Here is an 18,302-nt window from a genome sequence, read left to right on the forward strand (position 1 = left end):
CACCGCTGGAGTAGGGGTGCCAACAAGGGAGAACAAAGTTAAGGAAGCTTCATGGCAGAGACAGGATGTTTAAAACATTAGGAAAATGAACGATAGAGAAACAAAAACATCTCCCTCCATCTGACAGTCAGAACAGAGGAAACTGACCCTACAGGAAGGCAGATGCTCCTCATACCTCAGAGGTGCTTCCCACCATGAAGCGCTATCTGGAGAGACAGGAGGGTGCCATGGGACTGAAACCAGGTAGAAAGGCCAGATGAAAACAGACAGGGCAAAAGCTGAGCCAGAGATGTCTGACTCTCCACAAGACAGAGGAAGAGGGTGAAGGATTTTCGAAATCAAAATGGTTCATCATCAATGCCACACAGGAAATAGAAGTGGGACACCAGAGTTTGCAAGGTCTGAGCAATCCATTAAGTCTATTTGATATTACAAATATTAAATATAGTTAAAAGGACACAGAGGCTAAGATAGATAGAAAGATGGGAAAGAGAACACTTGTTTCTCTTTCGTCTTCCCCTACCCCCACCAGACAATGTGAAGAATGTCTTCTGATCTGTGAATGCATAGGGCTGGACATCTTACTGGGTATTAGTATAAATTGCCTGGCGAGACTTGTAGTTTTCAGGTAAATGTGACTTGCAACAAAGAGGTTTATTCACGATTGCTTTTAAATCCAGTATTTATGTGCACATTTGGTCTCTCTGCAAGGAGGGCTGCTCTCAGCAAACAGTGCAGCAAGCTCAACTGGAGAGATCAAGCCTCCAAAGATCCATGTTAATGGGTTATTTGGTTTTCAAAGCCTTATATTAATAACAATTGGCAATAAAGCTCGTTAAAATTCCTTTTGTTCTCGAGCCATTGTGTTGCTTTTGAAACCTGTTTGCCCTTCTGAAAGGAAGGAAGCTGAGATCGCCCTCTTCTGGACTTAGAGGATTTTTCAAATTTTACAGTTGGCTTGGAAACCCTCAATTTTTTTCTCTTTGATGAATGGCAGATTTTTTAAGACTTCTACTTAAGATCTCAGAAAATTATCGACAGAGAAATTACAAATGGGCAAAATTTACCACTCTGCAGTACAATTAACAAACATAGCTGAATTTCCATTACACCTAATTAGGAAAACAGATCAGGCACACATGAATATATAATCATCGGTGTAGAAAGCAAAATTGTAATAGCACTAATTGAGACGTGTATAACAATTCCCATAAAATATACATCACATGCAAAATGTCCTTTTCATGTTGACTCTTTCATTCGAGAGTTTTTTTTTTTTAAATCTTTGGTCGATTTTCTAAGACTAGGCGAAGGTTTCCATCATTCCGTTCCCTAAAGGAGCCTGTTTACTCAGCTGAAGGGAACATTCTCCTGGCTCTATCTTCCACTTTTGTACTTTAGCTGACTATGAACTTCTATTTCACTGGAAATGAAGACTTACTGAGCACTTATGCCCTAAACAGTGCATGTTCAGCATACACAATGGCTACAGATGCTTGTGATCCTTCAGAAGGCAGCCTACACAGGAAATGCATGTTACGCAACTTGCTGTCTCTGACCCTCTACTTCTAAAAGTGGTGGATTAGAGTCTCTCAGAGATGGTGGATGTGATGCAGCTTTGCAAGCAGGGTTTTCAGTTCTGTTTTCTCTGTTAGGAATTAGAGGCACCCCATTTCCTGCCTCAGAATGAGTGGTATTCAACTCCCATGATGGGTAAGAAACTCCTGGCATCCCCACTGTCCCAGCATTTTCCCTGCGTGCCCTGACATCTGGGTGTTTATCTCCAAGGTCTCTACAATGAGACTCATGGCTGAGAGGGGGAGAAACTGCCTCATCCTGCAGTGCTCTGGTTTTGCCTTTACTAAAGTCTTTAGTGGAAACTATCTCCTCCTCAGAGTCGGGATAGCATGACGCAAGCTTCTCCTTCCTCCTACATTCCCGTGCCTGCTGCCTTTCATCTGTGGCACCCATTTGTGTCATACAACTTCCTGAACTAGAATTTGTCTTTCTCTCGTGGAGGGCTTGTTTCTGTTCTGTCACCCCGCCCTGTGTTCCTGGTGCCGCCCCATGTTTATCTCCTAGTGAGACACTATTGGTGTCAGCTTCCCTTTCGCTGCTGTGCTGTAAATGGCCAAGGACTTGCCCCCTAGTGGGAGATGAGCGGATCTCCTTGAGAAGTTCTGTTCTTTCGGGGTGTGGAATAGACTGTGGCCTCGTGAGTGGCAGGTTATTGTGGGGTTGTATCCAGGAAGTGGGGGAGGAGTCCGAATCCTCTACGCAAGGGCTCTTGTTTCCTCCACCATTTCTGTCCCCATCCATAATACGACTTTCCACACTTTGATGTAATATTTTAGATTTACTCACTAATGGTTTTTCTTCACTTCTAAGCTGTTCGTGGCTTAGTTTTTGCTCTTCCTGCTGTAAGGTTTGATTTTTACCTAAACTGTGATCCCCCCTGAAGGTGTCCATCACCTGGTAACTGGAGGACAAAGTAAACTTGCTTAGCTCATTGAGTTTTAGTTTGTCCTGGTCTGTACATCGAGTCAACACCGTGACCACATGGTCAGTATGTTCCGTAGCATGTTGAGGCAGTGGAACACTGCCCTCTTCATTTCTCAAATGGGCTGCAGAGGGACACATAGCTTCTGTTTGCAGCTGGGTGGCATGTTCTGTTTGCACAGCTGAGAAGGGAAGGTGTGAGCTCTGGTGCTCAGCAATCCTGGCAGTAGACTGCCGTACTGCTGATGAACTTCCATTAGGAACGTGGCCCACTGGGCAGCACCCACTCTGCACAGATCTCACGTGGTCTACAGACAAGCTGTTAGCTCCGTGGAGGCTATTCCTTTCCTGATAAGGGGTCGGCTGTGAGGCCCTTTCCAGTGGCACCTTTGAACAAGTGAGCTGAGCACAGCTGCGCCTGTCTGGCAGCTGAGAACTGACAAAAGACATGGGTGTTGCTTTGAATTTTCTCTCAGAAGTTCTGGCTGCTTTCTTGGGACGTAACTCTGTTTGTTTATGTTTCTTGGGGAATTCTTGTGGGGACTCTTCCGGGTATACCTTAGCTTTTCCAAAGGGGTGAAGATCTAACTTTATCATTAAGTTCCGTCCCTTCCCTTTCTTGCTCCGATGGAACCGCTTGAGTCTCTTCTTTTTCGGAACCTGTTGCTCTGGAAGCCATTCTCTTGGTTCCTTGACCTCCTCCAGGCTGGTACAGTTTTGGAGATCCAACAAAGTCGGGTAATGACTTTCACTCTCCAGCTGTCTCCTGGAGGCTGGTGTTTCTGCTGACACCACCAACCTGTTTCCTCCAACTAAATCAGGATCATGGAACTTAACCCTCTTTGTAGAACACGACTTCTTGATTTTTGCAGACAGCTTTGATTTGTCTTTGTTCCCCTGAGTCCTGAGGAATTTTTCTATTGCTCGGCTAATTTGGATTTGCTCTTTCTCCGATTTTGTGCGCGCTCTGTGATGTGGCTTCTTCTTTTTCATGCAATCTTGAACTACATCCCAGGACACATATTTGCAGGTGAAAGGAATGTCAGGATGGACATCCATAGGCTTGTTCTGCTTTAAGAGCCCACAGTGACTGCTACATCCCCCTCTATGTCTGTGGGAAATCCTTCCCACAGCACGTTCCTCTGCCTCCCATAGCTTAGAGGAGGAGCTGGTGATGAAAGGTCTCTGTCCAGGTGGCTGTGCTGCATTCTCTCCTTTTCCTATTGGAGGTTGCCATGATTTGTCTGTTAAGTGCTTCCCGAGACTCTCTCTTGCCAAAGCTGAGGCGGATGTCACATATCTGCTTCCAAATGTGCCACTGCTTCTATCTGCTAAACAATAAATACAGGAATTTACCACTGGGCATAGCTGCAGTATCCTAACCAACCAAGACCTAGTAACCTTAGGAAAATTGTGAGATGATTTCTTTAATTATCAAATTTTTGAATGTTTCCTAATTTCCTGCCAACACCAAAGAAGACCCTTGGCTATTTGATGTGTTAGCAATGGTATTTTTTGGCATCATCTGCCAATCAGTTGTGATGCTGACTTAGAACCTGTGGCATTAGGAATTAAATGACATTCATATTAACTCATTTTTAGATTTAGTTATGGTTATGTTAGCTTTGAAGATGAATGACATCTGAATCCTTTTCAAATGGCGTACTGTTTTTATTATTCATTTTCCATTTTAGAATATAAATTTAGAAAAATGTATATGAAGTATTAAGCAATGTTCAGGGATCAAACAGAGTAACCTAGACAGTACAAAAAGAAATACTTTTTGCCTTAATGAAGGCAGACAGCCATATCTTATTTTACTTCCTGCAACTTAATGTAATATCCACTAAAGGTTTATTAATAAGTAGGTAATTTAGTGTATTACCTGGGAGCAATATCTGCTTGTGACTTTTAAATGGCATATGTAAATATACTATCAATTATACACATTCAATAATGAAACCCTAATATTGGTTGTGTTCATAGGAAGAACTAGTTGATGTGCTAAATATTACACATTTGTTATCTCATTTGGTAGTCACAGGAGCCATGGTCTATGAGAGAAGAGCTGTCCTCTTATGACTTTTAAGGGCAAGGGAAGGTATTTAGATGTTGAAGGTTATTCCCCAGTTACGGGTCAGGACTTGGGTCAGTCTACCTGACTCTTATCCACAATGAACAGAGTTATGCCTCACCGGCCTGGTTTCACTTGTTTAATGAAGTCATTTTATTTAGAGAAAGAGAAAGGAAAACTTTCCCTCTATTAGGGCAAAGGAAGAGGCGAAGCAAGCTCCAGGTTAGAGTGTCACACACTGTAAGGCCTCCCTTATGGGTGGGGTGGCTATGAGAAGGTGCTGGTGTCGGAAGGCTGGGTTAAATGGAAACCACATGTGAGTCTAAATACCATGTAGGGGGAAGAGCTGATGGACTCTATCTGATCCTCAGAGATGTCTGAAAATGCAGGTCAACAGCAAGAACTATTCAACAAGATGACACCTAGCCACTTTCTCTACCCCAGGAATCTGTTCTGAAGTTCCATGCTTCAGGCATAAACTCGGACTCTTCTTCAGGACCAAGTATGGCCTTGACTGTTTGTTTGAATTCTCCCCTCCTGCCCCAGGGTGCTGCAGAACTGCAGGTGTCTGTCTCCTCATGGTCTTCACTGACATGACAGACCTGTGGTCCCATGTGAAGCAAGGAGACAGTGCAACAGAGGGTTAACGAGCCACGTCCCCTTGTGCGTAGCACTTCCCCACAGGCAGACAAAGCAAGGCCTTGGATGCTGCGAAAAGGAAATGAAAAAGTTGAGCCCTTGTTTCTTATAAAATAAAACCAATCTTTTCTGATTTCTGTGGCAGCTGTATTTTTTTTTCCCTTGGCCATCTTTGTCTAGAATCAAACCAAGGAACCAGCAAGAAATGCAGTCAGATAGACTGCCTTATGCCACATAGGAAATAAAATATAGTTTCATTCTTATCCTGTGGTGCCCAAATCCAGCCTTAGGGCCAGATTCCTACAGTAAGTGCATCCCGTGGCTCCTCTGTCATTCATTTTCCAACAGAAAACCTCGCTTCTTCCAAACCAGTGGAAATAAGTGGCAGAGCCTCCTTCCTGAGTAGTTGTGTAAGCTTGCACTGCGGGGATTGAAAGCCTTGCCCCAGAACTCGGGAAGGAAAGGAAGATGCTAGATTCATTGCCTCCACATACATATTTGCATTGCCCTTGGACAGCAGGTAGGTGTCACGGCCAGGTTCACTGGGCTCCCAATGTGGGACAGTGAATTAAGCCCTGACTTTCCCAGAACTGAGAAGTTAGCATCCTTGAGAGCTCGGCAAGCAGAGTGAGTTTCTTGACATCGTTCCTGAAATGAATCACTGGCGTTAAGAGGCCGTTCTCAAATGCCACGCTCTGGGAAGGCTGTTTACTGCAGATTGGCATCAGAACTCAGAGGACGTTGGGATGAAAGCTGGTAACCACCCTCTCATAAATCATAGCAATACTTCTGTTGTAGAGGCTTCTCTTTCTTTTTTTAACCTTCCTTAGGTGTTGGGGCTCAAAATTTTCTTTCCAGGCAGGGGAGGGATGCTCGGTTCCAGAGGATGAGGAGGAGCATCCGACAACTCACTCAGATGCGGGTATTCAGACAGAGGGACTCACACTCCCTACATACATGGGAACACAGTCATACTCAGAGACACATGGGGTGGCACACATGTGTGTGCATGCACACATACACTCATGCAGGTACTCAGACATGTACGTGTGCATGTTTATACACATACAAACATACATAGGCACATATGTGTGTTTACACACACACAAGCACACACACACACTCCCAGAACCTTTATATCTTCAGAAAAGCAAGAAACAGACTAAAGTGAGTTTTACTGCCCTTCTCTGCTAGAGAAATTGAAAAGAGATCTCTCTCCTGAGAAACTAAGCCCAGTGGGATTTTCTAACCAACAAGCTCACCTATTTTTCTTGTTCTGTGTTGTGGCAGGATTTGAGTCTGGACTTCTCCGTGTTTCAGGTTGCTTAGCTTTTCGGCTGTCATTGAACATCTTGTAACTAAGCTTGCATCATAAAGAGATTTCTTGTTTCCAGGAGGCCCCAAGCATCTTGCCTGTAGCAGTGAATCGCCCAGGCAAGAGCAAGCGCTGTCTGCACCATGGTGTCTCCCTTTGAGCTTTCTGAGGGAGGCATCCAGGGCTGTGGATTTGGAGACCAGCACTGCTTGATGGCTGCTTTCCTGTCTACGTGGTATTTCCTTTCTGAGACCCACATGGGTCATGACCTCTGTCTCATTTTCCCGAGTTAAGTGGCAGTTATAGCACCCCACGGCACAGCTATTTCTGTCCTCACGAGCACACCGGGAGTCATCGCGGGTTCTGCTGCGAAGGTTTTTGGATGTGCGTTCGTTAGCTCTCCCTTGCTGGAGTTTCCAGTTAAATATGACTAGCCCTGCACATGTGAGACCAACGACTCCTGTGACAAACAGAAAGGCCATTAGACGAGCATCATGGGAGAAATGTGGCTCTCACACAGGCGAAGGTCTAGGAGGCACCCGTCATCACAGGAAAACCATCATGCCAGACGGAGGCTGTTTTCACTACTTCAGTCTACTTCTCAGTTTGTGTCTTAGGAATTATAGGGTCAGGAAGGAGATTCCCTGAGTAAGAGGACTTTTTGTACAAACACTGGGACATGAGTGCGAATTCCCAGCACTTTGAGGCAATCTGGGTGCGGTCACATGTACACCGTAACACCAGAGCTATGGGCTGCAGAGAGAGAATGACCACTGTGGCTTGCTGGCTGCCAGCCTGCCTCTAGGTTCAGTGAGAGACCCTGTCTCAAGGGAATACGGTGAAGGCTGATGGAGTACCACACCCCACATCCTCCTCTAGCCTCCATGTACACACACAACAGGCTTACACCACAACACACACATATACACGGCATTATTTAAAACAGTTGTAAAGACACCTGGAATCCCTTAGGTAGGGCTGTAGTTCATCTAACATCAAAGAGTTATTTTCAGCTTATGAAAAAGAAAATTTAATTTTTAGTTTACTTTTTCATATAATCATAAATAATAAAAAAACGATAGCTGCTAGACATCCTGAAAGTATCAGGACCCTAATCCTCAATGACAAACTGACCCCGCATGCCTTTGCCTTTTATCCAGTCCTGAAGACCCATCACCATTGGCGGCCGGCTAGTAGAAAGGCCAGACTCCTCCCTTGCCTGAATGTCTTTCTATCTTCCTCTCCAAGCTTGATACCTTCAACGTTCACTTGTCTGAAGGAGCACTTCAGTCTTTGCCATGTTTACTGCGCCATCTTCTCTCTCTGCTTATTTGCTTTCACTGTCCTTTAACCTTTAAATCAGTACCTTCAAAATTCCTCAAAGTTATTATGGTTTTTGTGTGTTTAGGTTTTCATTTGTTTGTTTTTGTTTTTTCAAAATCTGGCAACATGATGGTTTTTTTTGTTTTTGTTTTAATTTTGTTTTCCTCTCATCTTATAAAAGAATTTTGTGTTCCTTGTGAACTGAAAGAAAAGATAGACGGTTTCAGAGGGCCTGGCATTGTCATTTTGTGATGTAGGTAGATGAAGATTGACCTCTGAGTAGAGCTGAAAGAGACGCATGGTTGCAATGCTGGGAAAAGTCCTTCTGATTTCTACTTCACTTTTTCCATCTTGACAAATGGCCACCTAGTTACTTGAGTCCCCAACTGCCAACCATGCACACCTCCTTTATTTCCTGCATTACGACACAGTGGGTCACTGTGTCCACACTGCCTTCACTCTGCCTGCTCCCCATTTGTGCTCCTCTGCTAGAACTAAGCATTCTGCAGACACAAGAATCTTTAGTCTTTTTCACCACCCTAACCCCAAAACCCAAAACCCAGGCAGAAGGATGGTACTGCAGAAGCACGTGTTGACTGTCACAGAAAGAAATCTTTTCAACATTCTGAGAACAGAAGCACTGGGTTGACTAATCAAGTAAACCACCGTGGTGATGAAGAAGGCCCAGGACCAATAAGGCTGGACAGAGGGTCTGCCTCTTGCAGTATGTCTTTGGGCAAGTCAGTTCGTCCTCTGAAATAAAGGTTGTGGCTGAGATTAAGCAGTTGGCTGCACGTGTCTCATGGCCTTCACAACGACACTATTAATGAGCACATGATTTTGAACTTGATAGAAAAGGGATCCCCTTTCAATGTCAGGCAACATTGTTATAAATGAAAATTAAAGAGAATCAAAATTGCTGGCAAAAATCCTCCAACTGGGCTGGGGAGCTGACTCTGTGGATAAAATCCCTGCCATGTAGGTGTGAGGATTTGAGGTTGGGCCCCCAGAATCCATAGAAAAGCCAGACAGATGCCAGTGATTCAGTATTAGTAGCAATGAGAGACAGGCAACCCCCAAATTCTGTTTGGACACCCTCGTGAGAATTTTAGTGCTTCAGAGCCAGAGGTGACCTATATATTTTAAGCTTTCTGCTATTTTTGACAAGATTTTGGAATCTTTTAGAACCTATGCCCATCTATACAGATAAAGAGCTGTTCCCTTTCAAAACACATTTCTAAGTGTCTGGTTCTAAAAATAGTTGTAAAAGCTACCGTGTTGTGGTATCCCCAAGTGGTGCCCTACAGAGTGGTGTGCTGAAATTCACTACAGGCAGAAGCTGGGCAAGTGTTTATGGGATCCCTTTCTCTTAAAGGCTGGGAACACTCATTGGGAAGTGGGAAGTTGTGCTGGAACTGCCATGAACATGCCTGCTTCATCTGCTTCATGTCATACGACCTGATACTTCCCAATCCAGTCTGAACCCCTGATCCCTGTGACCTGTTACACCTGTTACTTGGCTGTGCAGCTGCCTGAGTTTTCTCAGGAATACTTGTCAATTATCCACTGGGTACTTGGGCACATCCAGGGAAAATTTGCTGCTATTGTGATGTTTTGTCATTTGTAGTAAATTACTTTGAATTTTGTATTACTGATGCTGTCATACAGGTATCAAAGGGATTTGTTTTTCTGGTGAATTTGGATTCCGTTTTGAGGGAGTTTGAGTCTGGGTGGTCACTATATTGGCTGGTTCCTATTAGAAGTACAACCAGAAGTCAAAGAGCTGGTGTCCAGTTCATTCACCTGGAACCTCCGCTCAAATAATGGTTTATAGCAAAGGATCCACTGCTCAGTCGTGGATACCACTGGTGAGCCTCTGTTCTCCAGATTTAGAACACTGTGTGTGTGCAATCACAGACACACACACACAGAAACATACACTGACACACTCAGAGGGATGTACACACACATAGACAGACAGAGAGAGAGAGAGAGAGAGAGAGAAGGGGAGAGAGATGAAAGAGAGGGAAAGACAGAAGACAGAGGGGAGAGGGAGAGAATTAGAAACACAGACAGACATATACAGATACACAGAGGGAAACATGTGCCCACATACACAACTAGAATCACAGACACACATGTTCCTCATTGCCCTATGTAAACTTTTCACCATGCACTGGGATCATTATAAAACACACAGAGAGATAAATTAGCTCAAGAAATTTCAATCAATGAAAGTGCTGCATATCATTCGTCTGGCTATGAGAGCCAAAGCATTTTAAAATTCCATTACTCTTCAACTTTGAGAGATTAGCTACTCCTTTGTCGGCCTGGACCAAGGATATGAAAGAGGTGGGGAAATATGAGTTCTCAAAGAACACAGAGCCCTTCAGCAAAAGGGAAAATGTAACATGAGGGCCGGCTTGTTGGGGTTTCTGTCCCGCCCAGTACCCCACAACCGGCAACTCCCAAGGAAAATCACACATAGTCTACATTAGGTTATAAACTGATTGGCCCATTAGGTCAGGCTACTTATTAGCTCTTATTACTTATGTTACCCCATTATCCTTATCTACATTAGCCACATGGCTCAGTACCTTTCTCAACTAGGCAAGTTACATCCTGCCTCTTTGGTGGTCTGCACAGGAGTGGCAGAGGGAGCTTCCTAGAATACTCCCAGTCTCTTTGCTCCACCTCTACTTCCTGTCTGGCTTTCCCGCCTATACTGCCTGCCTGGCCAATCAGCATTTTATTAAAATATGATTGACAGAATACAGATAATTCTCCTGCACCATTTCCCTCTTTTTTTTTTTTTTAACAGAGGAAAATACCCATAGTCCATTTAGTGGGAATGTGGGCGTAGTATTTCAGGCTACTTCCTGCTGGTTGGGGGCACTGATAATCTTATGGGGACCTAAAGAAAATTTAGAGTTATAATCAAGTCCTGACTGGAGTATCCTGTTGAGTCTTGATCATCTCAGGTAGCAGTCTTGAATCTGTTCTGGATGTAGAACTCTGTCATCTGGGCATCTGTTCCTATTGGAGATTTCTCAGGTGGTCTTCCTTTTTCGAACCTGATTTTTCTTAACTCAGAATGAATCCACAGCCTCTCATTTTCTGTGGAAACAAAAGCAAAATCTCTTCTCCAAAGGAACATACCTTTTGACTTCAGTTTTGAAGCCAAGGTATTTTCAAAATACCTATCTTGGGTTAGTTCAGCAGCATTTATAAACAAAAGTCTTTTAGCAGCTGTTGCTCCTTCCTCAGCAATCAAACAATTCAAAGAGAGCATAATAGCACACAGTATCAAGATTCTCTGTGTATTTTCCATCTTTATGTGGCTTTATTTTAACTTCTATTTCTTTTATTTTTACTTTTAACTTTTGGCTTTTTGAGACGGGTTCTCTGATTATATCTTTGCCCTGGAATAACTCTGTAGACCAGGCTGTCCTTGAACTCACAGAGATCCACTTGTCTCTGCCTCCCCAGTGCTGGGTTCAAAGGTGTTTGCTACCACACCTTGAACTCACAGAGACCTGTCTGCTCTGCCTCCCAGGCATTGGGATTAAAGGTGTGTACTACCACACCTTGAGGTCACAGAGGTCAATCTACCTCTGCCCCTTGAAGTCACAGAGGTCAACATACCTCTGCCTCCCAGGCATTGGGATTAAAGGTGTGTACCACCACACCCTACTTCTCTCTCTCTTTTTTTATTTTAAGAATTTTAACTTTTATCCTGCATATATTTTTAACACACTGTAAACCATTTAGAGGTTTTCTTCATCTTTGAATCTCTCTTTACTGTTTATCTCTCTCTTTTGACCACATGAGTCTTTAATTTGCTAAACAATATGGAGAGCCGTGGCATTGACAGCTAGATCCAGCCCATTCCTTAGCTTTCCAGACGCATGGCTGAGATACCAGTCAGAGCTGTGTTCACTGCCACAACTCTATGGCGTTTCAAGGTCCTTGCTAGCAAGCAAGCTGTAGCAGTCTGCTCACAGACCACACTCAGTCGGACTGCCTGCCTGAAAGAGTCAGAGAATGCCCTGGCAGGACAGCCCAGAAAGCCAGCATTTTAAAACAGAGCAACTTTTTTCCTGCTGTGGCTGAAAACCGAAAAGCATGCATTCAGCTTTTGATCAACACCGTTTAAATGTTTCGTGGCAGGACCTCTTAAAAGAGCTGCAGGGTTTTGCAACTAAAGCTGAGTCAGGAAGCCTCTCTTAGATGAGAGCGCTTGCTTGCCTCTAGCAAGTAGAGCAGACCCAAGAAATTGCTGCTACCAAGAAAACATGCTTTATTCTATTCTTTCCCAAACTTTTTCAAGCTTTCTGTGGATTCAGTTATCCATGTGGGCGCCAGGAAAACAGAGGCCAATCACGTGTTGTTGCTTGTTGGGGGCAGACAGGGTTCAAAGCTGCAGCATCATAGGCTTAGGTACTCACTGACTGCGCCCCACATTCTGCACAAGAGGTGCCTGCACTTGCCCTGCTGACACCTTCTTGTGGTTCTGGAAAAGTCCACTGGCAAATTTATAAATACAGCATCTTTAGTCTTTGAAAATTCCACACTTACATGTAATGCTGCGTTTTAAAATTATAAATACTTACTTTGCACACACACACAAAGAGAGAGAAACAGAAAAACAAAGAGAGAGAGAAACAGAGAGACAAAGAGAGAGAGAGAGAGAGAGAGAGAATATTGGGTGAGGATGCCATACAACTCTATGCTATGTGGGTCCTACAGACAGGCCTCAGGTCATCAGACACGGAAGCAAGTGTCTTTACCCACTGAGCTGTCATCTCTCCTGTCCCCACAGATGATTTTCACAGGGAGAAAATGCGCCTAGATGGACGTGTCCCAAAGGAAGTGTCTATCGCTCACCAGGCCCTTGAAACTTTTCCTAAGGTTCTAGTAAACACCACAGTGCTGTCTGGCTATTGGTTAGTCCTGGGTCACAGTCATGATAAACGGAAGTCTAAGTAACAAGTTAAGTTAGTTATTCCAGGGTATGCTAGTCGCACCGGAGAGGATTTCTTCATTCTCAGGCCCCTGTCTTTGCCTTGCACTGTTCTTCTTCAACAGGAAGTGCTTGCAGCCAGTGCCAGGTCTGCTGAGACCTCTTCACCAACTTCTCCCTTCCACAACCCACCGGCGCTCCCCAGCTGCTGTAGGACGGACTCGGGCATGCCAAGAACACACACTACAGGGAGGAGAGAAGGGGGCTACTTTCCCCTGGTATACCTGCGAAGCCAAGCACAGTCATCAGAGCGATGTCCTGCCCTGGGAGGAAGGCACGCCTGTCCTTTAGAGCCAGAGTGAGGTTGTGACCCTTGGAGTCACAGTTGGTCTCAGACAGTCTCAGCATGCTCTTTGCCGCAGCCGTAGCCGGAGGGGATACCTGACAGTTTAGTTCCTTCGTATTATGGAACCTGTGAACAGGAGACTTAACAAAATTTCTTTAAAAGCAGGCAAGTGGGTAGAGGTCACAGGTGCAGCTCCCCTGGTTCACCTCCCAAGCTCAGAAGGCTTAGCTGCTTCAGGGGGATAAAGGCGTCCGGCATGTGAGCCAACAGGTTTCTAGAAAGGTCCACTTCCTGCAGTTGGGGTAGGGACCGAAAGGCATCCTTCTCAATGAAGGAAATGAAATTGTTGGGTCAGTCGAGATGCCTGAGTCTGTGGAGGTTCGCACCTCTAAGAGAACTCTGTCTGAGGTGAGTGATCTGATTTCCATTCAGCAGGAGTCGGCTCACTTGGAGTCCCGGAACCAGGCTGCTCTCAGGATGCTGGGGAACTTTATATGCTCAGGACCTGCAGGATTCGCAGCTTGCTGAAGGTGTGGTCAGGCACAGAACAGGGGATGTGCTTGTGGCCCAGCGACAGAGTCCAGAGCGTGGTGAGACCATGCAGGGAACATTCCTGAATTCCATAGACAGCATTTCTGCTCAGAGAGAGCAGGGCCAGGTTAACCAGGAGAGTCAGGTTGGCACTCTCAACGTTGAAGAGATTTCCATCCGTAAGGATCAAGGGCTGCTGGTGGTCTCAGGGGCCACTGTAGGAAAGAAAGCACAACCTAGAAGCAGATGCACGCACAAGGAAGGAACAAAGGGAGATATGTCACATGGGTGGGAAGAAGCAAGATGGAAACCATTGCAAATTTGAGGAAAGCTAGTGGGTTTTACCTCTCTCCGCTGTTCCTGGAAACATGCTCATTTAAGGAACACAAACCCATGTGTTCCTCACTATTTGGACTTAATTGGTTTGGTGGCTCGCCCACACTGAAGTTCTTTTGAAGGTGACTTTTCAGGCCTCCCTTGGGGTTGAGTCCTACTGTAGAGCTCCACCCCAAGCCCAGAGCTTGGATATTTATGCTAGGAAGACAAATAAGTTGTTTTATCCCCCCCTCCTCAACATAAATGTGTGGGGAGTGGAGAGGAATTCAGTTTTGTTTCTTTTCCTTTTTCTTTTTTTGCTGCGGGCTAACTAGATCAGATGTCAACTTGATCATATCTAGAGTTTCTCCAGACAGCTGGAGGGGCTGTCAGCAGGACTCTCATTAAGGTAGAGGCCATCTTGGCCTCCTGTCTGATACCTGTTCCTTCCAATGAGGTCCATCCTGTGCTGACAGGTGGCACTCAGGGTTTCCAACTGTGAAATCCTTCCCCATAATCACCTCTGAGCCATCGCTGCTCCATCATTAGTAACCAAAGCATTTTAACTCAATAAAGATGCATTGCCATCAGGAGTCATTCTAACACATCTTTATCATGCTAAAGTTGTTTTGACTGCAGACAACAGTACCATGAGAATGAAGGAGCCCATTGTCCCCAGGAGGCCTGAAGGTGATATTAGAACCACCAGCCATAGAGGAAGCAAATCCCAGCCCCCCTGGGAAATTCTGACTGCATGGTTGAAACAAAGCGATAAAGCCTAAAAGACAAAGCCAGCTCAGAGAACCTTGTCTTGGAAGAATTGGCTCTCTTCTGGCAGCACACAGACGCTTAAATCAGGGCACTTTCTAAAGCATCTGTTATTGATTATTTAAATTCTATTAATTCTGGCCAGTTTGGCATTTTGTCTCTCTCACCACCGTGTCTGAGAGAAGCTAGGGGTGGTTCTTTGTTTTTTGGATGCCCAGTGCCTTGGGGATTTCAGACTCACTGAGAAAGCTCTGATTTCTCTCAATTACTCCTCCTCTGCAAGGAGACACAAACACTACCCGCTCCCTTTCTGACTCTGTGTTTATGAAGTCTGGCGGCACATGGATGGCTTCCTGAGTGTGAGGCTGCCTGGAAGAGCAACAATGCAGGGGGTGGGGGATGCCAACTCTGCCATCTCTCAGGCACATCCTAAAGCAGAGGGCATCTCGCACCAGGGAGTCTGTTTATGGGGTGGGAACACACGGTGACTGCTTCCAGGAACTGACCAGGAAGGGTTCACATTCCGACTGTCAGGAAACTCCCCTCTTTCAAACAGGATGAGAGCGTCTACCTCCAAATTCCCAGTCAGTCCTGGGATTTTAGAAATGAATGAAATTACCTTCCTCCACTCTGTCTTCACTTGGTCTCATTTTTGAAGATTTTTCCACCGACAGAGCTTATAGCTTGTTTATCCCTTCCATGAATATCAGGATGTAAATCACATTCTCCTCAAATTTGTTAATAAGGTGTCTTATTAAATTGTTGACTTAAGCAAGCAATATGTAATGAATAGAGGCAGCACTTCTTGTTAGCATTTCTACAGCTCATTTACCACTGATAAAAAGAGAGAGAGAGAGAGAGCGACCAGACTTTCAGAATGAGATGGGCTTTGATAATAATCGGTTTTGCTGGTACATTGGTTAATCTTATGAATGCTGAACAATTGCAGTTCAGGATTCAGAATCGTTTACCTTTCCTTCAGTTGGTGGTAAGGTTCAAATCCACACAAAGTCCGGACAAACGCAGCTTCCGTAATCTAAATTCGTTTCTTCATTTTTAAGTATGTAGCTTTAGGGAGTAGCAGATAATCCTTTTGTAATAAAAATATCTCAGTTGATCCCGAAGGTACTAACCTTCAGAAACAGAAAGAAAGAAGTTACAAGTCCCTCAGTTCTGGAAGGCCTGCTTCTTCAGAGGGTGCCTCTCTCTGCATGACCTCAGAACCTTTCTCACAGTGTAGTGCAGGCTCGGCAAAACATCTGCCAGCTACACCACTCACTGCTGTGTGGTGATATGAGCTTTTTACCTACTGTGTAGGTTAACTGGAGACACAGGGTTACATCTTGGGTGCATACCACACAGGACGCAGGGAGGACAATGTCACCCACAACATGAAGGCAAGGGGTAGGAGCCATCCACCTGAAAAGGGAGCAGAGTGAAGACCCATCAGAATGTGGTGTCCATAAGAGTGATGGTGCCTGCCACCTGGATTTCAGCTTTTTGATGGTGACTGCGTCTTAAAGAGCACCACGGTGTCCTTGCAAACCTCTTTTCCAAAGCAACATATCCTTAAACCCAAGTTTTGTAGACAAGATACCTTTAAAGTGTATATGTTGGTTACTTAGCTCCTTCACAGCCAAAAACTTAAAGACAACACAATAATATACATAATCCAGACTCTGTGTATATTCCATCTTTATGTGGCTTATTTGTTTTTACTCTATTACCTTTTAATATTTATTTTATTATCTTTGTTCCTTTAATATATGACTGTACTCTGTCTCTTTAGAGACTGTGTTTTATTTTTTATAAACCATTTATATTTTTTATAACTCTCTACACTCTTTTTCTTTTTCTCCCAAGTCTATGTACATTTTTTAAACATGTTGTGTCTCATTTAGAAGTCTTTTATGTCTGAATCTGTCCTATTGTGTAGCTGTAATCTTTTTTGTCCAAAAGAGCTTTTAAAATGGTAAGCAGCTTGATCACAGTGGCCCTGGGTGCTGACTCCGCCTCTCTCTGCTTTTCTAAATAGTGGAAGTACCATTGCTGCCAGCTCTGGGACTGCCAGGAAGGAGCCATACTCACCACTTTAACTCTGAGAAGGAACGTGCAGCACATAAACCCTCTTTGTCTGAGCAATAGCTAAATTAGCTATGCAGCACAGGGCACGGTCTGTATGGTGGCAGGAATCTGCCATCCTCTCCTGCCTATGCACGCCTAGTAGACCTGATTCTATTGTCTGCCCATGCAGGGAATGCTGAGCCATGGGCATGGTCTCAGCTACTTTGCTCCCAACCCCAACTGGGCACAGAAGCACCTGGGCACACAAGCACGCAGGCCCACAAATGCCATTCAAGTGTTTGGCCTCCCGAAAGAGCCAGAGTTTATGCTGGCAGCAAGGCCCAGGAAGCCATCGTTTGAAACCCGCAGTTTATTTATTTATTTATTTATTTATTTATTTATTTGCTACTACTACTACTACTGAAACAGGACAACCTCTTTTAAAGGAGCTGCAGCATGTCACCAGCTTTAAAAAAAAGTGCAGCTAAACTTCATTTTTGTGTGTAAAGTTGTTTTTCAAGCTTTCTTGGGTTTTATATAGTCAACCATGTTGGAGTGCTAATTTGTAGTAGGAGGCCACTTGCTCATTTCCTAGCTGCCCAGACTCCCAAAACAACCATATAGAAACTGTATTAATTAAATCACTGTTTGGCCCATTAGCTCTAACTTCTTATTGCCTAATTCTTACATCTTAATTTAACCCATTTCTAGTAATCTGTGTATCGCCACATGACTGTGGCTTACAGGGTAAAGCTCTGTCTGGCTCCAGCAGAACTACACGGCTTCTCCCTGACTCTGCCTTCTTTCTTCCAGCATTCAGTTTTCCCCGCCTTGCTCTGCTCTACCCTATCACAGGCCTAAGACAGTTTCTTGATTAACCAATGGTATTCACAGCACACACAGGGGACTCCCACATCACGTCTCAGGTCGCCCCAGGGCTCTGACGAGCAGACAAGGGTTCTCAGAGGAAGTGACCCTTAGTATAAACTACCACAGAGAGCAGTGGTACAGGGAATTCTGCTGGAGAGAAAGACAAGTGTGAACTCCCCAAGGGTGGGGTGAACTCCTCACTACAGGCGTGGTGGGCCTCACATGAACGGTAGGGTAGATCCCACATGAAGGGTGTAGGGAGCTTTACATGAGGATGGAATTGACGACACATAGGGTGTACCCCACACGAGAGGTACAGTGTTATACATGAGGGTGGAGTGAACCAACCACCAATAAGGGTGGTGTTGTTGTTATCAGTTCAATCACTGTTTCAATGAGAGTTTTAGTGACCTTTTCAGATAGGAGGCCCTGATCCTGCAGATATAGGTGGAGTCCTGCCTCATTGGACATTTATCCTCTGCTGTGACATATGTTATAAGCAGGGGAACACGAGAAAACAGATTTCGTGTGGATGAGAGGTGTGACCGATTGCACGTGAGGGTGTGACCCTACATGAGAGGGTGGAGGAGCGACC

The 18,302-nt window shown here is 44.7% G+C and overlaps 2 protein-coding genes across 3 annotated transcripts in view; one reads left to right on the top strand and one right to left on the bottom strand.

Moving 5' to 3' along the window:
• The window catches only part of Tnni3k (TNNI3 interacting kinase), a 279,530-nt gene that overhangs the window by 209,956 nt on the left and 51,272 nt on the right, over positions 1-18,302 (top strand). The gene's annotated exons all lie outside the window — the stretch shown is intronic.
• Lrrc53 (leucine rich repeat containing 53) lies at positions 1,537-14,520 on the bottom strand. Its single transcript, XM_085678250.2, is given in 7 exon segments — positions 1,537-3,827; positions 6,475-6,987; positions 13,098-13,368; positions 13,370-13,608; positions 13,611-13,643; positions 13,646-13,886; positions 14,446-14,520. Coding segments are annotated over 7 exon segments (3,663 nt in total).

The sequence above is a fragment of the Myodes glareolus genome, chromosome 17 (genome assembly GCF_982192425.1).
Source record: "Myodes glareolus chromosome 17, mMyoGla1.1, whole genome shotgun sequence".
NCBI lineage: Eukaryota > Metazoa > Chordata > Mammalia > Rodentia > Cricetidae > Myodes > Myodes glareolus.